Genomic DNA, 24,623 nt, shown 5'->3' with positions numbered 1-24,623 from the left:
TATTGTCAAATGTTGTAGAGAGAGAGAATTATTTTGTTACGGAGGATTTCATAGAGGTGGCAAGATGTGAGCTGCTCTTGAAGCATCGTTAGGAATCCTCTAAACAAAAAAGGAGTGAACACTCCAGGCAAAGGAAATGGCCCATGCAATGGCACATGGTCTGAAAATCTCAGATACTGTCTTCTCTTAGACTCCCTATTCTATGGGAGCACTGCTCTATGCACACTTGTTGTGATGCCTCACCTCGCCTCTCATGGGAACTGTGGGATGTGATGATTTGTTGGGCATAGCACCCATTCCCTATCACAACCCTCTCTAGATACAAAGCTCCTTCTGGTCTCTAAATCTTTCCATTTTCAGCTGGGTTACAGGCTATGATAAGATCAACCTTACCTTACGAAGAAATGTCCAAAATGCCTGGCCTGGGCTTATTTCATCGGCTGACACTTGCAGAGCTCCCTAGCGCTACAAAAGGAACAGAGCCTGCCTTGGTGCTGCCCTTTTCTTCTGTCTTTGAAATCTGCCTTCTCATGCCTGAGCCCAGGAAAGGACAGAAGTTTCTCCTTCCCCTTTCCCTTCTCTCCCCTTCACACCATCTTGCTGCCAAACAAGGGGCTGATTTCAGTATCCCCATTTAGGAGCCTCTGGACCCCAAAATCAATCAATAATTTTCTGGCATCACCACATCATCTGGCCTTGCAACCTTCACAAGAATATAATTCTTTGTCTCTTTGCAATTCTTTAGGCTGGTTGTTTTTCCTAAGGTTTTGGAAAACCTGGGCAGACCGTTCTTTCTGCTTCCCTCCACCTATTGTGGGAAGGTAGAAATGCTGAAAGCTGAGGTCAAAACAATCCATAACAAGGACTGGCAATGCCAGCCTACTTTCTGTCCTCATGCTGAGGACTCGTCTCCAACATGGAGTGGAAGGAAGCAGCCTTGGATCTGGAGTGGCTATTGTGCCTCGTTTCCAATTCGCTGCACAGAGAAGGAGCCAGACCATTGTTCTCAGCCTGCAGTCCTTGCTCTGGAAGCACTGTGCCTGCATTCCACCCCTATGCAAGGTTCTTTCAATCCATCTCTGAAGGTCAAATGTGGACCATGGCACTGAGAGCACTCAGACAAGAGATCTGGTGTTTAAATCAAGCAATTGTTTCCTTCCTCAGGAGTAGATTATTTCTGCTGATTTCTATTTATCATCAGTCCTATTATTTAAATATTCCACCTCAGGAACAACAGCAGAGGAGAACATGCAGCTGGTGATGCTGCTGCTCCTTCAGAAATTCTCCACCTCTTGAAAACCTAGAAGAAGGGAAGAGAGAAGGAGGGTGGGAGTGAGAGGAGTTCACCTCCTTGCAGGGGATGCAAAGGGAGAGTACAACTGGAAGAAGGATTTTCTTGTTGCTACTCTCCCTAGGGCCAGCTGGGGCTGGATGTGTCCCCAGAAGGTTGTCTGGCTCCCAAGTCCTAAGCGTTCTAGTTGTTCAAGAGTCCTGGATATCACCCTCCCAAAGCCATTATAAGAGGAAGGTTTTGTCTTTCATTTGCCTCCCTCTTTCTGACTAAGTCCCCTAACTAGAGCATACATTGATTGGACTCCTTGGAGATGAGAGTGCTCGGGAGCTCAGGAGGGTTCCTCTAGACAGTTATCCCAAGAGGTAAAAGTGCCTGTAACCTCTAAATCACAAAATTTTTAGCTGAGATCTCACTATACATGGAAGTCCTCTGTCCCAAACCTCTGGCTTATGGGTGAGCATGTGTATGCACCTTCTCGCCTTCTGTGCAAACACTGTCCCCTCCTTAACCCCATTTGCTCCCTTCACCCAGATCTCTGGAGCCACCTTACATACCACATTGGTCTCTGCCATGTCTCAAACTGATTCAAATCCCCAAAGCGTCCTCTTCCTGAGTGCTTGTCATTTTCTAAGCAATTCATATGCATTATCTTATTTAGTGCTTATGACCTTCTTACACCCAATTTATGCTAGAGAAACTGAGGCTCAGAAAAGTTTTTAAAACTGTCTGACTCAGCCTCTGCACTAAAGTGAGTCTCAGAAAGGTATGCACATATTACAGAATGTCAGGATCTATCCAAGGAAGGCATTCATAAAGGTCAACTATTCACTCAGTAGAACTTTCCAGAATGCCTGTGCCATGCCTGCTCTGTGATGGGCACTGTGGGGGACAGAGAAGACTCTCAGGCAACCCCTGTGATCCCACTGAGTCCTTTCCACAAGTGAGGAGGGGGCCCAGTAATTGTCCCTGGGAAGTCTCCAGAAGGCTGACTTGCTGAGGAAGGTTGTGCACAGCTCCCTCTTAAGGCAAAAGAGGGAGATGGGAGGTGGGGGAGCAGCGGCAGCTCACTGCCTGCGCATAGCCTTACCCACAAGAGACACCTGCAAATATGTGTTGGTTCTTAAAACATTAAAGAAAAGGAGCAGCAGTTACTGCCCGTATCAAAAATATGATCCTCCAGGTGTGCAATGGGTTACCGCGTGGAACTTATACAGAAGAAATGTGGAGAATTATGAGGCAAGGCAGAAGGAGGGGTTGGTCAGACACAGTGCTACCAAGAAAATGATCCGTTCTCCCCACCAGTCAGCCATTGGGGAGGACACAGGCACCTCTGGGCCTGTTGCTAGACAGGACACTGTCACTAGAGGGCAGTGCAGCTCATTCTTGGGCGTGAGGGAGCCTGGCCATCCCATCTCCCAGAGAGCAATCCTGCTGGGAAATCGCCGTGCCCCAGCGGAGCGGGGCAGCACCTGGAGGTAGGTAGACTCGAGATTCTAGGAGTAGGGGACAAAGGTGACATTACTTTTGATGTTTTTATACACATTCTTTCGTTTTATTTGACCCTGACAGTAGACTCCTGGGGTAGACTGAGATCTTTAGCCCAATTTGACAGATGAGAAGATAAATCATGAAGGTTAGACTCATCCCAGGTTACCCAGCTAATAAAGGTGCCATGGGACAGACGCCAGGTTCCCTAAGCCCCAGTCACAAGTTGAATCCAGGGCTGTCTGTAAACATGGGCTAGATTCCTTAGCGAAATTCTCACCATTGTAATTTCTCCCTTTGTTATTTATGTATTCCCTAGAGGGTTGGGAAGAAACAGAAAAACAAGGTTAAAATGGAATCGCTCAATTAGATACTTTGTAAGCAGCTGTGATAAAAGTTTGGATGAAGCAAGGGATACTCATGACTACCCACTTCCTTTGACTCCCCTTCTTCTGGCCTTTCCAGGCCACACCCTGGTGACCTTGGAGAGTCATTGCAAATGCTTCTAGCTCTGGATACAGAAATACATGTGGATAATAAAGGATGCAGAGGTGAAAGGTCCTCCAGTCTCTGCTGAGGACCAGAAGCAGGTTCCCACATAGGAAGTGACTAGGTCATAGCCAGAAATCAGAAGCGGTGGGTGATGAGATTTATCCTGCCCTCCGCCAACTCTTCCTGGAACATGACATAGACCCAGGCTGGGGTCATTTGGGAATATGATTTCAAGCAGTAGAGGTGATAGATTCTTTTAGCACATAGACACAAATCACACACATGAAGAGAGGGTCCGATGATCAGATGAAAATCTACACGCCTTGTAGATATTCCACGTGCAAGATCCCTTGCTACCCCCACATCACCCAAGGTACAGCTAGACATAACCACGTGCTTGATGAACCCTAGCAGAGGCTGAGGAGGAGGATTAAAGAATCCGGGAAAGAATACATAGGATGGAGAGGCCAAGGGAAATAGGAGAAAAGAAGAAAGTCCAGATGGGAAGAGCTGATACCTTCCTCTTAAGCAGAGTGGCCATGAAGACCCAAGCAGACATCCTGGATGAATGGCCCACCCCTGACACCCAACTCTCTGCAACATCTAAAGAAACATCTAAAGAAATTGGAAGATGCAACACAAACCAAACAATGGGCCATTTTGTACATTTTTCAGGATTCTGTGTGTCCTTGGGGGCAGCCCATGGTAAGCCTGATATGGTTTGGTTGTGTCCCCCACCCAAATCTCATTTTGAATTGCAGCTCCCATAATTCTCACATGTCGTGGGAGGGACCCAGTGGGAGGTAATTGAATCATGGGTCTGTGCCATGCTGTTCTTGTGACAGTGAATAAGTCTCACGAGATCTGAGGATTTTATAAAGAGGAGTTCCCCTGCCCAAGTTCTTTCTTTTGCCTGCTGCCATCCATGTAAGACGTGACTTGTCCCCCACTTGCCTTCTGCCGTGATTGCAAGTCCTCCCCAGCCACATGGAACTGTCAGTCCATTAAACCTCTTTCCTTTATAAATTACCCAGTCTCCGGTACATCTTTATTAGCAGCGTGAGAACAGACTAATACAAAGCCCACGTATTTATCATCCATTGTACTCCTCCTCCCTTACACAGTGTCAAATGGCAAATGGTGTCAAACTCAGGACACACCAGAAAACTCTCATTTTTAGAATTTATTTAGCCCTTCAATTTTCATGACTTTGTGGAAGTGTAGAGGTCATTGAAGCCCGGTTTCTACCCTCAGAGAGCTTATCACCTAAGGGGCAACGCTGACACGTATCATGCCAATTTTAACCCAAGCAGAGTAGGGCAGGTACCATTGCAGAGATGCTTTGGATCTTGCCATTGCAAGAGCTTGGGAGAAAAGAGAAAGAGAGACATCATTTGCCTGTGGACCGAGGGAAGGATGCTCAGGAGAGGAGACTTTTTAAAGATCCAGCTCAAATAAAAGAGCATTTCGCAGGCCGCAGGAAAAATGTCGTCCAAGACACAGCAGTGTAAAATGTCTATTCCTGGAAATACTAGCAGTCTGGTGTCTTATTTTTAACATAAATAAATACTAAAGCAGCGAGTCTTGCATTGATTCACGCCTGTGAGCCAGCCCATCTATGGTCCTATAATTTCCATTCCCTCCCTCCAGCCCCCATTCCCTGATCAGGAGCACATTCTATTCTCTGTTATCCAACCTCCAACTGGAGATATGTTTTGAAATAAGTGATATTTGCTCTTTGGTGGCCCCTCTTCTCCCTCATTATCTGTCCTAGCATGCCTTCAAGGCCTTGCACAATCTGCTCCTTTTCCTACCTCACCAGCTGCATTTGGGTTACTCTCCCACTACTCTACCTGCCCAGTCACAATGCGCTACTCTGTCTTTCCCCAGCAGGTATGGCTCCTTTCCACCCCAGGGCCTTTACACATGCCATTTTTTGGTTTGTTTTCCTGACTTCTCATGTAGCAAATTCTTTCTCCTGATTCATTTTCCCTTCCCTCTTCCACCCTGGCACATCGCCATGTCTTGTCATTTGGCTGTCCAGAAAGCTCAATCTGGAGATCTAATTAAATGTAAAAGACAATGCAGAAAGGAGGTGACGCAAGAATCTGCTCTTAAACAGAGGAAGGATTGCTCTGTCCTCATGAGCAAATCTCCCTTTTCTCCTCCTTATATGAAACCTTAAGAGGACCCCTTATTTTGTTTACTTGGAGGGGTAAGCGTGGTCCGATAGGAGGGATGGAGGTAATTATCAGGTTCCATATGGCCACTTTCCCCTTTGCCAATGTCACCTGTGACATTGCAAAGCTGTCTCATCATTTCCAGTATGGATATTGTGTAGGTATTCAAATCCGTGTGTTTTCTTAATTCTACCACACCCACCACTGACGCCTCCCAAATCTGGTCCCACTTATCCTTAATATGCAGATTCTACTTTTTCTATAAAACCTTTCCTGATATCTCCATCCCGCAGAAATCTTTCCATGATCCTATCTCTGGGAACAACGTAAATTAATAGTACCTTATTTAGCTATTGAATGATCTCCAATTGTTATTCTGTAGCTTGTCTTGTCTCCTGTCCTGGGGACATAGTTGATGTTTAATACATATTTGGTCAAATTGCCAATTGAGAAAAACATAGAGATAAGGCCATTAAAAGAATATAAACTGGGCAAAACTGCAACCATGCATGTGCATGTGCGTGTCTTTGTGTAGTGCATGCTTGTACCTGTTCTGTAATGACAAAAGCTCTCTTCCACGTCCTTGGAGACATTACCAAATGCCCCCTCAGTTCTCTAGTCATCCGTTCTAATATTTGAGCAATGGGTGCTCTGCCTCCTCCCTACGCCTCCAGTGATTGGCGTATGGCCTGGTCAGTGCTTGCAAGGAGAGCTGGCTTCTGACCTCATCGTTAAGAGGCAATGCTTTCTCCTCTGGCGCCAAACATCTGCTGAACCTATTTATGTTTCCACAGCAGAGAATTCATTCCTGGCCCTGTGGCTTTTCAAGACCAGCAGGGTGCAGGTGAATTGGAGAGAATGGGAAGAAAGAGAACTCTGGTGGTCTGATGACAACATACAATTCCTTGCCCGATTCATCCTTTCATCAGAGTGACCTACAAGGTGCAGAGTTGACTGATGAATGTACTTGGACAGTAAAAATTGTATGAACATATGAACTAGGTCTGGTTTCAGATCCCCAATACTTAGTATACAGTCAGCACTTGATAAATATTTAAGGAATGAGTATATGTATGCGTGTGCTGGGAAAGTCTTCAGAGAAGCAGAATTCAGCTTCCTCTAGAGATGAACTTTGTCATGTGTGTCAATGCCCATGGGCATTACTTAGCTGTCTTAGGCTGTGATAAACTCCCCAGCTCCAGAGTGTGCAAACAGGAGGAGGACAGCAGCTTAGTCAGGGATGCTCTACCCAGAGAGTCTAGGCAATAAATGGGATGTTGTATCAATAACAATAATATGCTATTATTCCTACTTTCAATACCAATAATAGTTACCATTTATTAAGCACTTATATATCAATAGTTAGCAAATCATCTCTTACTTAATTATGATGACTATCAAAGGCCTTTCTACCCCTGAGGGTTGATAAATCTATCAGGTCCAATAAACATTTGCAGAGCCAGGCACAGGAGGAGGATGGAAGAAAGAAAAAAGAGGGGCAAGAAATACAGGCAGATTCACGGCCCTTAAATAACTCTCAATTCAAAAAAGGAGACAGGAAACAAACTAGAATTCAAGGCAGAAAAAGATTAAGAACTAGGAAGAGTTGTAGACAAAAGTTTTGGGAACAGTCCAAAGGGAGAGTGATCAGTTCTCAGTGGGGTGGGAAATCTTAGAAGGCTTCCTAGATGTGGAATTTTTGAATCTATAGCATTTTTATAGGCAGAGAATGAGGAAAGGGCATTTTCTTAACCAACAGATCAGGATAAATGAAGGTCAGGAGTTTTGGTGTGAGTGTTATCTTAGAAATAAGTGTTTCATATGGTGAGGCTGGAGTGTCACATGGGTAGAAAGAGAGATGCAGTGGAGGGAGAATAGCTCTGTGCCCAATCCTGGAATGCTTTCAATGATGGCCTGAAGTGTATGGGTTTTATTCTGTAAACAATGAATGTTTTTGATGAGGAAGCAATATGTTTTATTGAGGTAATTCTAGAATGAAAGTTACATTGTATATTGTCTTAGTCTATTCAGGGTGCTGTAACAAAATACCATAAACTGGTGGCTTATAAACAGCAGAAACATATTTCTCACCATTCTGCAGGCTGCAAGTCCCAGCAAATACAATGCCTGATGAGGGCTCACTTCCTGATTCATAGAAGGCACCTTTTCTTTGTGTCCCCCTATAGTGGAAGGAGCAATGCAGCTCTTCGGGGTATCTTTCATAAGGGCACTGATTCCATTCACAAGGGCTCTACCCTCATGACGTAATCACCTCCCCCAAACCCCATGTTTTAATACCACCACACTAGTGATTAGGTGTCAGCATATAAATTTGGATGGGGACATAAATATTTAGACTATGACAGGTAAAGAATGATCACAGCTAAATTTTATTAAGTGCCCACCACGTACGAGCCACTGTTCTAAGCAGCTGCATTCTGTCTCGCTCCACCCTACTAGTGTGTGAAATAAGTTTAATAATTATGCCATTTTACAGATGGAAAAACTGAGGCACAGAGAGGTTAAGCTACTTTCCCAAAGCCACATATCTGTCATTGGAAGACCCAGGAATCCAACCTAGAAGTCTTCCCCAGAGCCACTTTTAAATATCCTACTGCACCACCTCATCCTATGCTATCACAATTCTACCTGGGTGGGAGGGTGAGGGCTTGAACTGAGATTGTAGAGGTGAGTATTTCCTTGCATTCACATAAAGAAATACCATAATAAAAGTGGTCACCTATAGAAGGCAATATCAGGGTCAAGGGACAGACAAGGAGTAGAAGGGGGTGACACATCTCAATGTACACCTTTTAATATGGTCCTTTTCTTGCCCATATGAATGTGTTATTTGTTCAAAAAACAAGATGACACAAAAGAAAGGGTACAATTTAAAAGCTAATTTCAAGGAACAAATGAAAGTGCATAAGAGCTGGATGGGTTTGGAAGACAAATGAAACAGGCAACACAAACAAAACAAACCCTGGAGTTTCTCACTTGAGTGTTTGGAAGATGGTAGCCCACTAGCCTAGCTGGGGAAAACAGGAGAGTGGGTTTGAGGGTGGCCATAACACATTCAGTCTTGTTCTTAGGTGACAGTGGACATCTGGATGTTGAGGTTGAGCATGGTAACCAAGGTGGGATGTTGACCGGGGAGGTTCTCATGAAGATGGTAATGGACCCCGTGAGTAGATGGTAACCTTAAGGAGAGAGTAGAGAAGGAGAAAACAAGAGAGCAGATGACAGAGGTTAAAGAAATCTGCACTAAAGGGACTGCCCCAGAGAAACTAAGATGGAGACTGTGAAGCCTTGGTCAAGGGCCAGGATGGAGAGATGAGTACAGGAAACAGAGGGAGCAGAGAGTTTCCGGAGGAGGGGAATGATTTCCTGGGGTCTCATGGGTTAGGACTGAGACAGGTTCGGGGATCAGAATGCTGAGCTTCCGGAGGAAAGGAGACATATCAAAGATATTGAGTGCGACTGTCCAACTGAAGGGCCCCTTGTGGGACGTCTAAGGCCCTTTCTCCCAGTTCTGTAAGAGATAACAAGCAAGGTGGACACTGAGATGTCTTCAGTCCCTACATGTCAGCCAGTGTAGATGTTCTGTTTTTCAGGGAGAGGTTTTTAGGCAACATACGCCAGCACCTGAGTGGTTAAAAGGGAAACTGAGGCAGACAATCCTAGAAAGCTTATCTGATTTTTTCTGCCATCACCCATTCAGGATAATGGGAACCTATAATTCGATATGTTTGCTTTTCATTCTTCCTTTCTATCTTTTCATCACACACATCAATGCAAACACAATTGCACACACACACACACACACACACACACACACACACACACCCCAGGCAAAAATGCACAAGCATTTTTCTGGATAAGACTCATTATTGCTCGGTGGGAGGGAGGGAGAGCAGAGCCAAGGAAAGGAAAGAGAGATGCAAGCCACCCTAGCTACTTTTACTCCCCTTTAAGGCTGCATGGTTACGGTCCTGGGAAAGAAAACTCCTGCATTCCTCCCCTTTAATTGGGTTTATTGTTAAAGCACTGGAGCAGCTAATCCTCACAGACCTGTAGGAGCTGGAGTGGGAGCCCAAGCAGGATTCTTGCCGAGTCCGTGGGTAAGATGACCCTGCTTCTTTTCTTGGCTTTAGGGGGTCTCCTTGCTTAGTGGGAAGCGTGCAGCACCTAGCGAGTGGATTTGAAGAGCCACTTTGTAAGCAACTTGGGCATTTATTTCAGCCCCAGTTCCAGGCTTCCCTGACTCTTTTGGCATCAAGGGTAAGTTATAGGTGTCTTGGAAAATAAGTCTGAATGGGGGTCCGGGTGGAGCCATCTGTCCATCATTCCTGGGCTGGCTTGCATGGAAACCTTTTGCACTTCTGGGCAGGGAAAAGGGAGAAAAATATCTTTATGTGCCCCTCCTGCAATGTCTGCATTCTAGGGACAAGCCTCCAGGCTCTATGCCTGGAGGGACCCCATCCATCTGCTGGGGTGTCAGGACCTCCAGCTTTCTTGCACCCCTCCCTCCTATTCAACCTTCATCTCTTAACCTCTCTGACCCCATCCATCAAATAAGGTATGCCCTCTCTGCCTACCTCTTTGGGTTATTGGGAGGATTAGCAGAACCAATGACAAAACGATTCGTAAACAGCCTGTGGCTCTGCAAACCTAAGGAAGAAGAATCAGCCTCAGTCCCTCCTGGAGAGGTCTGTGGACAGGCTTCAGGCTCCCTATCCCCGGCCGCGTTAAGATGCAGAACACAGTCGAGCTATCGCTGTCAGTCACAAGACAGCTCCTTCACCTTCCCCAGGGGCGTGTCTACCTCCCTTCTGTTTTTAAACTTCCCTAGTTTACCTCTCAGGTGAAGATCTTGAAAGGAGGTCTGGATTCACCAACACCATCACCCCCATCCACACCGTGGCCCCTTCTCTCCACGTAACTTTGACGTACAAACATTAACCCTGAAGCTCCCGGAGGTGGCTGCCAGGCCTCACGCTGGTCTGGCTGCAGTGCTTGGCTGGCCAGCCTCTTGCTCTGGAGTGAGATAAATTGATCATGAGGAAAATCTCTGAGAAGGGTCAAGAGAATCAAGCAGATTCCGCCTTAGGTAAGAAGATGATCTTTTCCAGATCATAAGCTGAAGACAGAACAAGGCCCCTGTCATTCCTGCTGACCCAAGCTTAACCAGAACCAAAGATGAGACCCACCTCTGAAACAGGCTGTAACACAGAGTGCTTAGTAATACCTGGTATGCGGACCACATTTTACAGTTTAGAATGTGTTTATAATTAATCTTCTTTAGGACGATCCCATCAGATGATGTGGCATGTATTATTTCCCCCTTAATATAGATGAGACCACTGAGGCTCAGAGGTTAAAGGGGTTGTAAAGCTGGTGATGGTGGTGGCATTTGAACCCAGATCTATTGATAAATTCAGTGACCTTTCCATGATGCTGCAGATTGCTCTGGTGTGTGTGTGTGCGTGTGTGTGTGGCTGCTTATTAAGAGTCCTCTTCAGAAAGTACTCTTTGGGAAAGAAGCTTGAGGTTAGAGTGAGAAATGGTTTGAGCTGGAGCCATGAGAGGCTTGGGGCAATAGATATGCTGCCCCCAGCCTCTGTGCTGAGAAATCTGAGTGCTTTAAGGATTCAGTCCTTTCCAGATTGTCCGAGCCATGTGTTCCCAGGGGAATCAGTCAGACGTTAGGATTGCATTACAGCATCATGAGGATGAAGGTGGAGATGAGTGACATCCCAGCAACCGCCACCAGGAAAGAGGCAACAGGTTATGTGGTACAGCGACGAGAAGACTAGCGTTGGAATCCAGTTCAGTTCTATCATTCACTATCAGTTTGATGCGGGGAATTTTTCTGAACATTTCTACTTATCAGTACCTGAGACGTAAAATGCGGTTACCTTGAAAGGGGGACATGAGTCATTAAACAAGATAATGCATGCAAAGTGCCTAGCGCGGTGCCCCACCCAGGTGCGTGGTCCAGGGCAGCGAATACTATAAAGCCTAGGAGAGATTCTACCTGGAAGTGAAAAAGCATCCCCCTCTAAGAGGAGAGCACCTCCCTCCCTCCCTCTCCCCCATACACACGCACACAGGGCCAGAAATAAATTGCCACACGAATGCGCGCGAGTGACGGCGCCTAGCCACAGCCTGCCAGCGCCAGCGAGTGAATGAGCTGCAGCATGAATGAGGGGAGCGGCTGAGTCTGCAAACAGGCTGCGTGCCTGGCGCTACAACTGCAGGCGCGCCGCCACGGTCAATGGCGAGGGGGTTGGGGCTGAGTGGGAGCGGCTGCCAGCAAGAAAGCAAGCTGAAGCAGGCAGGGGACTGCACGGACTATCCATGATTGTGGAGGAAAGGCTGGTAACTCAGAGCTTCCTGACACAGCCCTTCGTCCTGAATTCAGCCTGTCCTTTCTTTTGCACTCCATTCCTGGTGGGGGAAATATCCTTCCTCTCCCCTTCTGGAAGCCGCAGTGGAGTGCCTGGCTGTGACGGTTAATAGTAATGAGCGTTCAGCCTGTACAAAAGAGGCACCTCTTGCATGGGATTAGGCTTGAAGGCGGTGTGTGACACACAGTCAGTGTTAACCTTGAAAACTCCTTAGAAAAGTGCCCCAATGGAGACCTGATATCGCCCATGAAAAAATCCCAACAAAAGTATTATTTCCTCTCTTGTTGCAACAGTTCCCTGCTTTCTTGGTTGGGTACCAGATGAAGTAGTTGGCTTGCATTCAGGGCTATGATGTATGAAAAATCATATATCTTTAAACACTTTAGAATCACAGTGAGATGAGATGCTCACACTGTGAAAGGCACGTGGGAGCTGGAACCAGCTGAAGGAACAGCAGATCCCTGTCTCCTGTCCTGTGTTCACCCCTGTTTAAGTCCTTATTGGTTTCCCTTTCTTTCTCCAGTGCTTAGTGTTTAATTCATGTGCCTATAATGTGGACCCACTGCATGGCACTTTAGAGGTTGCAAACTGCTTTTGTGCCCATTGAAGCATTAGCCCTCCAAAGAAATGCTGAGAAATAGAGCAGGGATCATTATTCACACTCAGCAGATGAGGAAACCGAGGCCCAATATGCTTAGCAGCACACTAAGAATAAGCAACATACCCTGCTCTTTACAATGGCCCCTGTGTGTTGACCCCTCAGCTACCACATGAAGCCCTAGAGAATGGTCTTCACATCCTCTGTAAGAAGCACATAGTAAACCATAAGCAACACATAAATTATGGCTTGTCACTGCAGTCAGCGTGATTTTGTTAAACTTAGATGTAGGTTTGCGCCTTAAATAAACTGCAGGCAACAATGGAAAAACCTTCTCCCTGGGTCATTTTGTGAACAGAAATTGGCATGCAGAGTTGATCTTTGAAATGCAGAATGACAGTGGCAGAAGGGCTGGGAAATGGAGTGGGTGGTCCTTGGAGTTTCTCTCCAGTCAGAAGACTCCTGAAGCCTTTAGGCTCCAGAACCTGGGCTTTGGCAAGCTGATGAGCCACTTGGGTTGCAACCCATGAACTAGAAATGAGTTCTGACACAGGCCCAGCCGTTCACCTATGACACCACAAGGAGGGTAAAACTGTGACTGATGGCAGAGGGCTGCTAGAAATTTCATCTATCCTTTCAAAATATGAAGAATTACAAAGCATTAGAGATGGCCTAGTCTACATTTTCCAAAGGATGCTCTGAGAAACCCTAGATCCCCTGCACACTAATATGAGTGTTACAGAAGGAAAGAATTTCACTGTCTACTAAATTTGGGAAATGCCGGATTAAACAGCATTAAGCATGTGTCTTTAATGGTCCTCAGAGCCTTTAATAAGCTAATGTGGATTATGAATCTCCAAGAAGGGGGCCAGAGGAGGTAGCAAATCCACCCTGCTCACGGAGAGTCGCTCAGGACTAACATAATGAAAAGCATACTTCAGGGAACTTTAATCTAGTCCAATCTCATCTGTTCACCAAAGAGGAGGATGGAAACTCAGAGATGTATAGTGATCTGCTTGGGGCTGCACAGCTACTGGATATCAAACCAAGACTGGAACAAGCCTTGGTTCTTTCCAGTATTCTTTTAACCCAGTGGATGATATAAAGTTCAATATGGGCCAGAGTGTAGAAAATTGTGGGACCCAGCAAGAAAATTTCCCAACTTTTGCCTTTTACCCTTTTGTCACAAAGTACTGACAGATTTCCATGATTCTGTGTGCCCCAGCCTGGAGGCAGAGAGCACATTCTTATTGAAGATGATCCAACTGATAACCTCCCTCCCAAGGCCCATAGGCTCTTCTGAGTCATGGTCCCAAAGAATGGAAAATCCTGGAAGCAGAGACTATAAAGCAGTCTTAGGGTAGACTGATTCCTCTAAAGTCAGTGAAAGAGCCAGGCATGATCCAGAAGGCCTGAGCCTGCTCACTATGCCCCAGAGTGATTCAAGCCTCCTTGCTCAGAAGCCCCTAGTGACAGCACTAGCAAAAGGAGGGTGGCTCTTTCCATGGGTAGAATTGAGAACCATTATCTGTGGGCTTAAGATTGCAGAGGTGCTACTCAAAGATGCTCTCCTTCCCTGTCCCCATCTACTCTGGTTAGTCCATGCCCAGTTTAGGAACACTATGATTGTTCCTACACTGTACCTATTGTAATGGTTTGGAGTGGATTGGATTGGAATGGAGTGGAGTAGGGTGGATTGGATTGGATTGGATGGAAAGCCTTTGAATTCTAACGTGATGCTCCTAAGACTCTGGATCACCTAATTAGGAGTGTAACACTTTTAAGCTATTAGCCCAGCTGATTAATTTAATAAGCACCTCAGGGCAGGTCCCTAAATGGCTGCAACTCAAATAGGAAACTTTGGATAGTGAGGCCATGTGGAGAGTGGGGCAGAAGTGAGAGTCCAGGGAAAGAATCTGGCCAGTGTGGGGTCATGAGGTGACCTGGCAGTTTTAGGGTACATGACTACAGTGAGGAGGCCACTGCAAACAAACCTCATCTGCCTGAGAGTTCTGTCTGGGGCTAGTGATGCTCCCTTTACTAAATGAAGCTGGAAAAGGAGGAAGGACAGAGAAGCTCCATGGAAGGAACACCTGCCTGCTGGGCTCATGGCCCAAGCATCTCTCACCAGCATCTCATAAACAGGCATCACACAGCCTGCCACTAGGAGCATGGAAAGGGCTGCACTCAGAGGCAGCGTCCACCCCAAGGCTGTACTGCCTGCCCTTTAGGAAGAACTTTCCCCTCTGTAACCTCCTCCACAGCTGCAGAATTTTCCCCCAAGAGGCCAGGAAGATCACCCAAAAAATACAGTTGAGCACTAACCAGGAGGCAGGTACTGCAGTAGCCCCAAGGGAGGCAGCGAGACAGCCAAGGTCTTTGTGTGGAGTTACTTTCTACAGAGGAGATCAACCTCTGACAAATAAACAGGGTGCTTTGAGATTGTCATATGTATTACAGAAGAAAGGACTGGCTCACCTAAGAGAGAGTAACTCTGGGTGTGGGTAGACAGACTCTAGGTAGAATGGTCAGAAAGAGCCTTGTCTAGTGTCCCAGGGAAGTTCTTCTGACCAAGAACTGGACACAGGTCCCATCCCAGGCACTACTGTCCCTGAAATGATGATGACAACAAAGAAGCCAAGCAGATTTGGCCTTCTATGGCCATTCCACCCTCTCCTGCTGCTGTGCCATGGGCAGAACCTCACAGTGAGGACTACAGAGAGGAAGGCCCTGCTGCAGTCCCTTCTCGGGGCTCAGGTCTTCTTGCTATACGCTCCTCTCTAAAGCAATATAAAGAATACATCCACCCACCTTCCATACTTATCTTAAGTCTAACTCCTCCACAGTGCGCTCCCCAATCAACCCACCCCCAAGCTTTTCTTTCTCATTCACTCATTTAGCAACCATGGGCTGGACCTTTAGCGAGTGCCAGGAACAGTAGTAGGTTCTAGGATTTCAAAGATGAGTAACACGTGGTCCCAGTCCTTTAAGCAGACTGGTCTGCATTCTTAGCTCCTTATTTATATATCTGCATTTGGTCTTCATAACCTGATTGTAAGCACTTTTAAGGCCAGACTCCTATCATAGAAATGTCTATTTATAGCCCAAAGGGTATACAGGAAGTACTTAATAAATGCATGTTGCGTGAAGGACTATTACCTCCACAACTCAAAGATAGTTCCATGAATAAAGTCATTTCCTTTGCTAGGAGCCATTTTTGCAGAATATTCTTGAGAATCTTGCTGTGCTGAGGTGCAAGGCGCCTGAACCAGCCACGAAGCCAACATTCTCCAAGTCTCCTGAGCTATCGACGTGAAATCAGCCCTAAATCTCAGAGAAATCTGTGGCGGCTGCTCCTGAGCTTTGAAACCCAATGGAAATTGTTGCCAGAAATAGAGTGAGAGGCGGGGAGTACTTTGGAAACAAATGAGAGCAATACTGGAGCTTCAAGCTCCTTAGAATTTGTTTTCTTTTCCTCTGAAAAGGCCTAGATTACAGAAGTCAAGAGAGGAAGGGGAGGACTTCAGCAGAAAGAAGCAGGATGCAGCCATGGAAGAAACGTGGGCACCCCTTTCAAAGCCCGCTGTTCAGACCTCCACCACACAGGGCATGGGGGTCTTGAGGCGATCGCTCTGGTTACAGAGGGGCGGGAAGGAAAAGTCAAAGCTATGGGGGTTTCAGATCTGGGCCTTTGAGTTTTCCACATTGCACTGAAGACGGAACTAAATGGTTAGGATTCAGTGTATGGGAGGAGGAGTGGGCGGGAAAGATGTTTTCTTATAGCCTAGCTTCGGCTAAGAATACTATGTTTTTAAAGCTATTTAAGAGAGAAGAGAAAGAAGGAACAGTGAGTACAGATCTGCTAATGAGGTGGTACAGCCTCCTGGAGAACAGGCCGTCATTCCATGGGAGCTCCGGAAGGGGGAGTGATGGACGCCTGGCTCTTGGTCCCAGAGCTGGAAGGCAGCTCTTGATTGGCTGGAAAAGCAACATCCACAGCCCTGTTGTTCTGTGGAGAGGGGAGAGAGAGAGGGTGGGGGAGGCACACAGGCAGTTGATTTTGCTTTGTTAAATGTTCAAACCTTTGCCCTTATCCCCTACTTTCAAGACTTCCCAGCAGCAGTGTATCTACACAGCGAGAAGTATTTGTGATGCCCCCTGGAGACTGGGTCAGCTAAATGAGATTCTTTAAACCTGATAAGATTAACATGCAATAATGGACAATCTCAAATTTAAAGTACCCCATTTTTCTTTTTGCAGCCTGGTAAAGCGAGTGAGAGTTCATGCATTCTAGATGCCAAGCACCCTGATAAGTGGAAGCTGCTAGATTTGGGGTTCAGGATCTACAGAAAGGCATCTGGCTAAAGACATTCCCCAACTCTTATATTCCATCTTCCTCAAAGAGATCTCCACCAGTCAGGGTCCATTTGTCTCCACCTTGTGTACTGTGCCCTCAAAGTCAAGTGTCAGCCCACCACTGCCAGTGAGACCTCCTCTGGCCAGTGCCTGCATCCTGAACTGCTGTGGTCCCTTTGGGCTGCCACCCTGCCAAGAGGAACAGATCATCTAATGGGCCAGAAGACCCAAACACAAGCTACCAGATGTATATACAACTAGGTCAATCATGAAGGAGTTTCTCATATGCATTTTTTAATAATAAATAGCCACCAATTATTATATAGCCAGGTTGCAAGTTGACACACTATTAAAATGTACACCAAAAAATGCAGCTTCCTTATTTCTTATAAATCTTTCTCATGAACTCCCACCCCACCAGGGAACAAAAAGGGAAATGGGGAACTTTAAATTTCAATTTGTCCATTATAGCATATAAATCTCCCTTTGGGTTTCAAGAGTCTCCTTTAGCTGACCTTATGCCTTTCAGGAAAACATAGCCTTGAGATGGCCTTTCCTCTTCCTGCTCAACTTCAAGGTGGCATTTTATGTTGTAAGGTGTTTACTTGACCTTGTTGTCGTATGGGAGAAGGGGGCCTCAGACTTCTCAGACTTATCAGACTTATCAGGGACCCTGGATTCCATAGTCCTCCAGATCCCATCAGAAACTGACTAGTGACCTCTGAAGTATGACTGGTCACACTGGTTCATGGGAATCATACTGACATACTCTACTAAAGGCCCTGATCCCAGCTGTTTGCTTACCTGAAAAGTCCTGGTCATCACCATCTCTTCTCACCAACCCCAGCCAGCTGGCCCTGACCTGCTCTACGTCCCCTCATAGGGCCATGAGCCATGATGACCTGGTAAATGTTTAATGACATGTCTTGGGGCAGGGGTCAGTGGAGTCAGGGAGAAGCCCTGATTATAGCTGTTGCCACTGTCCATGGTGTAAATACTCCTATTAGGCTGGGATTGGTGGCTCACACCTGTAATCCCAGCACTTTGGGAGGCCAAGATGGGAGGGTCACTTGAGCCCAGGAGTTCGAGGCCAGCCTGGGCAACAGAGTAAGACCCTGTCTGGAAAATAAATTAAAATTAGTCAGGTGTGGCGATGCATGCCAACTACTAGGGTGACTGAGGTCCCAACTACTAGGGTGGCTGAGATGAGATCACTTCAGCCCAGGGGGTGGAGGCTACAGTGAGGAATGATCACACCACTCTACTCCAGCCTAGGCAATAGAGCAAGACTCTGTCTCAAAAAAAATACTCCAGTACTCCTACTGTGGTCACTTTCTAGCTGCCAACATTAACACCAGAGATGTGCACAGCTGGCTCTCATGAGCTGGCATGAGCTGGCCCTGGGGAGGTTTTGGAGTCTCTGCCCATCATGAGGCATTGTCTCAACTCACCTTCTCCCTCGAGGCCTCCCCATGATTCCTCACTGCCCTGTTAGATGCAGTTGCAGGTGGACCTCCTCCTAGGCTTAAAGCCTCCCACCAGCAGGGTCCTGGTAAGCCACCCCATCCATGTCACCAGTCTCCCCATTCCTGAACAGATGCTCTAAAGCAAAGATCTGTGCTTTGGAAAACTATACCATCTGTCTCCCCATCCCCTTTCCAGGGTCCACTTGAACCAAAAGTAGCCATCTTTCCACCTCCTCTTCCTCTCTGCCAAGAGCCTCGCTTGTATCATATTCTTCTTATCCCAGGGCTCTAAGTCTCATATTGTGTTTTAATGGTGGAAGAGGTTTCCCTCTATTCCATGAAACCTGTTTTACCATGAGTCCTCCAGATGTGGATTACCAGGAATGAAATACATCAATAACTGTCTCCAGAATATTATCTCCATTACAACTGTTTATCATTGTAGCAGAACAGAAAAAAAAAAAAAAAAAAAGAAACCACTGTTTATCACGTGTACCAACGTCTCTATATGCACCATTTCATTTAACTTTTACCATATCATAAAGGTTTTTGCCCCCACTTTACAGATGAGGAAATAGATTCAAAGAGGTTAGTAACTTGCCTTAGGCAAGGCCATTTACCTGGTAACTAGCAAAGGTAGGATTTGAACTCAGGTTGGCCTCCAAAACTATGCTCTTCACTAAATGCTGAATTGTAGACAAACAAACTTTCTTTTTGTTCAAAGGCTATTATTAATAGGAGACCCCATAGAGTCTACAGGTGGTTTTTCTCAAGTGGGGAAGGAAGGTCATTGCCCAAGAGGGGCAGTCATTAGACATATTTTCCTATTTCTCCATCAGGTTCAAAGAGTGTGAGGGAGAGGGTGCTGGCAGAAATGGTGTCTCACTCATCACTCCTGGACACCCAGTACCCTGCCATTAGCTGTTGGAGGAGGTAGACAGAGTGGAATATCCAGAGGAACAGAAATTCCCTCCAACCATTTAACCCCATCCCAAAAATGTGTTTCTCTCTAGTATTCATGAGCTCAGTCAGGGCACCCCCAACCAATCCCAGATGCTCCTACCAGAAACATGGGAGTCCTCCTGGACTCTGTCTGCCCCACCATATGACACATCGCCTAATACTGTAGATAGCTGGACTCCCAGAATACATCCCAGGTTCATCATTCTCTCCTTCACTCCCATCTGGCCCAAGCCACCATCATCTCTCTCCTAGACTTCTGTCCCCTACCCGTTTTCCATGCAGCAACTCTTGCCCCTTCCACTCCCTTCACAGATCAGCCAGAGAGAACTCTTTAAAACATCAATGGTGTAATTAACTCCCCTGCTAAAAATACTTCATGTCTTCCCATCTCACTTAGAAGAAAATCCAAGGTCTTTAACAGAGTCTACAAGGCCCTTTATGGTCTGCCTCTGCCTGCCTCTCCCTGCCCATTCTCCACCCCCGACCATAGGGCGCTCACTCTGCACTAGCCACACCATCCCTTCAGGCTCTGGAGCACACCATGCTCTTTCCTCCCTTCGAGATTTGCTGTTATATTTCCTTTGCAGAGAAGCTCTTTCACATGCTTTTTGCTTGGTTGGCTCCTTCCCAAACTTTGCGTCTCAGCTTAAATATGGCCTGCTCAAGAGGCCTCCCTGGCCTTTATCTAAAGAAGACTCTCCCTGTTTATCTCTATGACAAACCCAGGTTTTTGTCTTTCATGATTTTCCCCACACTTTGTAACTGTACACGTGTGACTTTACTTGCCCATTGCCCATCTCCTTCAGACTGGCAGCCTCATGAAGGCAGGGCCAGCATCTGTGTTGTTATCAGTACACATCGGCACCTTGCCTATGGTAGGTGCTAAATAAATATTAGTTGACTGTTGAATACGTATGGTAACTCCAGAACTCTGATATAAATTTAGGAAATGATTCAATTTAGATTTTCATGAATAACTATTTGCCCAGCACTGTGCTAAATGTTGTAGGAGTTACAAAAACAGCACAATACTCATTCATTTAACCCATAACAGGTGGGAGAGAGGTACTAGTGAGAAAAATTGAGGGAGGTGGCAGAGTTGTGACATGAGAGAGGAAGCCTGGCTGACTCTGTAGTCTGAGTAAACATTATGACTATCATTTGGAAAACATAGGACATGCCTCAGCTCAGCTCAGATCCCCTCAAGGTGGATATTCCCAGGTTATCTACACACGTACTCACTACTGCCCTGATGTGAGCATGCAGCAAGCATAGTACCCATGTAGTAGGCATTCCATAAATTTGTCCTTGTACTTTTTATAAGCAAGCGTGGAGATAATTTTATTTTTGCCAGTTATCCAGGTTTGCTCCTAATCCTTCCTTTTGATAATTACAGAAAGATGTGAGTATTGCAGCCTATTTTTAATCTTGTTTGACAAAGCAACTGACCAGACTTTTTTTCTCCTCTTTTTCCCCCCGTTCCAATAAAGCATCCTCAGAAGCTTCAACTCTGGAGGCGATGGGTCGAAAGGAAGAAGATGACTGCAGTTCCTGGAAGAAACAGACCACCAACATCCGGAAAACCTTCATTTTTATGGAAGTGCTGGGATCGTAAGTCCTGAGGCTATAAGGCCGGGCGGGCTGGGCTGCCTGCAGTGGGAGGTTGGAAGAGTTGTTCTCTGCTGGCTGCAATTGGTGAACTGGACTGAGGCTGCTGTGACTTCATTTTGATTTCTTTAAGGGACATAGGGAGAGTTGTGTGGCCTAGAGGATGGTGGGTGGAGTGGGTGGCAGGTACTTTGGGTAATACCAAAGATGATTTAATACATTGGATATAGTCCCAGCTACTCGGGAGGCTGAGGCAGGAGAATTGCTTGAACCTGGGAGGCGGAGATTGCAGTGAAAGGAGATTGTGCCACCACTCTCTAGCCTGATAACAGAGCAAGACTCTGTCTCAAAACAAAACAAAACAAAATTGGAGCCCTCAGGGAATACCAGTCCCTTTCCCCCAGGGCTTACCTCCTTCCGACCCACCTGCAGTGACCTATCCTCCTTCCAGATCTGTGACAGCTTGTGGGTTCTTGCCTCTGTCACAGGAGAGGGGAGTTGGAGAGCACTTCTGGAGGGCCAGTGACCCTAGAACTTTCCCAGCCTCCTCCCCCAGTATCTTCATTTCTCCATCAGTGAACAACCTCATCTTCTGCTCTCACTGGAACATAAGGGGCTTTTCAGGTCCAGGATGCTCATGGGTCACACACACCTGAATCAGCCCCCTGCACCACCATCCTCCCTCCTCCATATCTAAGTGTTTCAGCTGTGCTGTAGTCCATACCTCTGCCAGCCTGCAGGGTGTCTGAGCCTGCCCCTTGAAGATGATTACACGACTGGCAGACCAGAGACAGTTTGTCTGGAGCTGACTCTCCACTTAGTCCTGCCTCTCCCCTGGGAGGCTGCAGACTCTGACGCAGGCTGGCAGCAGCTCCAGGCCACTGGCCCCCAATCCCCTCAGAACCCCAGCTGGTCAGCTAATTAGTCTAGGCTAATTGGGCCTGGGCAGTGAGGAGCAGCCAGCGGGCTGTCCATCCCCGGGTAAGCTTTCTCTGTAGCCAATGCCACTTCACTTTGCCCTGACTAGGAGGCAATGACCTCAGGCAATGACGGCTGCCCACACTCATGCTGTAGACAGAGAAGTGACTTCTGAGCCCTCCTGGCACAGGCAGGTTGTCAGGCTGTGAAAGTGCAGGAGGATCCCAGTGGGATGCTGGTCATGAGAGCATGGGCCTTCCATCAAAGGCCTTTACCAAGACGGGAGTGATGAGAGAGGGGCTTTTGGCAGGAGAAAGAGACAAGGCTCACGAATAAGTCAGAAATGATTTGCTAAGTGTTCCAAAAATCCAGAGGAGAGGAGAGAAGGGAGCCCAGGTTGACAAGAATTTACCATCTGCTAGACTTGTGCTGTAGGACTCCAAAGATGGACACACCTTCCGTCTTAGAGCTCAGTGAAGTTTACCATAGCAGCACCTAAATCTGGGAGAACATCGGAGTCATCTGGAGAGTTTATGCCTCCAACTTTTAACTGTGAAAATGTTTAAACATATGGAAAAGGTGAAACAATGGTAAAATGAACATCAGTATACCCATCATCTAAATTCAACATTGTTAGCATTTCACTATACAGTATGTATTTTACATCATACACACACACACACACATACATACATGTACTGAACACTGAACTATTTGTAAATAAGTTGCTAACATGATGACATGTCACCTCCGAATCTTCTGTTTGTATCTCCTAAAATAAAGGTATTTTCACATATATCTACAATATCATTGTCACACTCAAGAAAATGAATAACAATTCCTTTTAGCCTGGGTGACTTTTGAAAAATAAATCCCGGTCTCAGACCCACTAAATTGGAATTTTGGAAGATAGGATGCAGCAGCCAGGAATCCATATTTTAAGTGCTTCTGGTGTTCTAATGTATCTAGCTCAGCAGTGATTTGAAGGGAGCAGAAGGACAAGACAGGAGGCACGTCACAGCTGTTGCAGAAGTTAGAGCTGAGCGAAAGAGAAGACACCTCAGTGGTGCTCGGGATGAAGACTAGTGTCCCCAGGCTGCAGACCCCACAGACTTACCACAGTGGGGTGTGGTGGAGAGTGGACAAGTGTACAAATTATGAAAAAGGTGCTCTTTTATCTAGTCTGCTGTCTGCTGGGGCAGGAAATATAATAATTATCATACGAACATGTACGATGGCTTCAAGGTGAATGGCACCTGCTGGAGCTGTTGCACTGCACAACCTGCCCAACCATAGCAGGGGCCCTGTCTTAAGTGTCCATTTTCTGTGGCCTCTTAATATGTCATTCTTATGTGTTGTGTATGTATCTGTCTTTCACACTGAATCCCAAGCTGGACCAATACTAATCTCAGTGCCTGACACAGAGAAGTTCCATCAGTTCAATAAGCATTCATTGAATACCTGAGAGCATTTTTCAAATCAAATGCTAATTGCTTACTTGTCCCTGTTCCTCACTATTCTACAGGCTCCTTAAGAATGGAAACACTCACCTTTTACTTTCCAGTGTCTAAGACTCAGTAGGTGCTCAATAAATCTTGGTTGAAGGGATGAGTAAGTGAATGGATTAACAGAGCAAGCTCAGGAGGCTTTGATTAACTCAGTTCCAAGTGCAGCTGGGAAAACAGGAAACTCAGACACAGGAAACACCAAGTAATTTCTAATGCAGATTTTTAAAGTCCTTGTAGAAGCTTGACTCCCATTGGGCTTTCATTCTAGCATATCCAGATGGCAGGGTCAAGGATGGCTCAGCTGTTTCCTTACTTAGATTCTCTCTCCTCTTGTACTACTGGGTGTTCTTCATAATGGTATTCAAATAGTAGTGATGATAATAATAGTATCTAACACATATAGTCTTAATAGATGTCAGAAACACTTTTAAGCAATTTACATATATCAAGTCATTTAATCTTCTAAACAACCTTGTGAATCAGATACTATTGATACTCCAACTTTTCAGATGAGGAAACTGGGAATATGGGAGTTAAGTGACTTTTTACCCCAAAAGCTGAGATTCTAACATGAACAATCAGGCTTCAGCATCCACACCTAGCTTAACTTCTGGTCTGATGGTCTGGTCTCCAGAGGACCCCTTCAAACCAAGAGGCCTGTAATCTGGACTCCTACCCTGTATTACCATTGGTTCCACCTTCCCTGTCTTCAGAGCCTGCCTCAGAGACTGCTAGGTTCTGTCTTTTGTCTTTGAAGATCCTACTGAATGAATGAGAGGATGATCAGCACCCTGGCCTCTGATAAGGGTGATCATCACCATCTAAAATTGAGAGAGAAGTCTTTTTGTTCTCACTGTATTTCCACTGTGTCCCCTGTGCTACCTCCAGCTGCCACTCCAGTGTGCCACACTGAGTCACATTGAAAGTGACATGAATTGACTCTGTAGTGGCTTCTTTTTAGTGGGCTTGCCAAGTGGAGAAATCTTTCCACAGCTGCAGGGGACTCTCTGTCTCTAGGGATCATTCCCAAACTATAGAACCAGGAAATAACACATGCCTAGTCCCTGAATCTGTGGTGGGATCTTTTTCTTCCAATATGATCTTTAAATTAGAAAGCACATTAGCATGTCAGATACACCTGCCATCAACATAACTCAGCAGCGCCCAAATGACAGTGAAGAGTAATTATCAGCCTTTCCCTCATCTACTCTTTCACTTTGCCTCTAAGTTTAATTGTTTAACTTTTTAGTTGGAAATAATTTCAAACTTAGAAAAACATTTAAAAAATAAGAATAACACCAGGCGTGGTGGCTCATACCTGTAATCTCAACACTTTGGAATGCCA

General features: G+C 46.1%; 1 protein-coding gene across 3 annotated transcripts in view; it reads left to right on the top strand.

Moving 5' to 3' along the window:
- The first annotated feature begins 9,476 nt into the window (after positions 1 to 9,476).
- The window catches only part of CAMK1G (calcium/calmodulin dependent protein kinase IG), a 30,305-nt gene continuing 15,158 nt past the window's right edge, over positions 9,477 to 24,623 (top strand). Inside the window, exons 1-2 of one of the 3 annotated variants that reach the window (XM_025388243.1) lie at positions 9,477 to 9,572; positions 20,735 to 20,855. In XM_025388243.1, coding sequence (XP_025244028.1) covers positions 20,764 to 20,855 — 92 coding nt within the window. In that variant the 5' untranslated portion in view covers positions 9,477 to 9,572; positions 20,735 to 20,763. Of the gene's footprint in view, positions 9,733 to 20,734; positions 20,856 to 24,623 lie in introns of all 3 variants that reach the window. The other 2 variants (XM_025388251.1, XM_025388258.1) reach the window with 2 other exon arrangements.

The sequence above is a fragment of the Theropithecus gelada genome, chromosome 1 (genome assembly GCF_003255815.1).
Source record: "Theropithecus gelada isolate Dixy chromosome 1, Tgel_1.0, whole genome shotgun sequence".
NCBI classification, from domain to species: Eukaryota; Metazoa; Chordata; class Mammalia; order Primates; family Cercopithecidae; genus Theropithecus; species Theropithecus gelada.
This window is presented reverse-complemented; position numbering and strand designations above follow the sequence as displayed.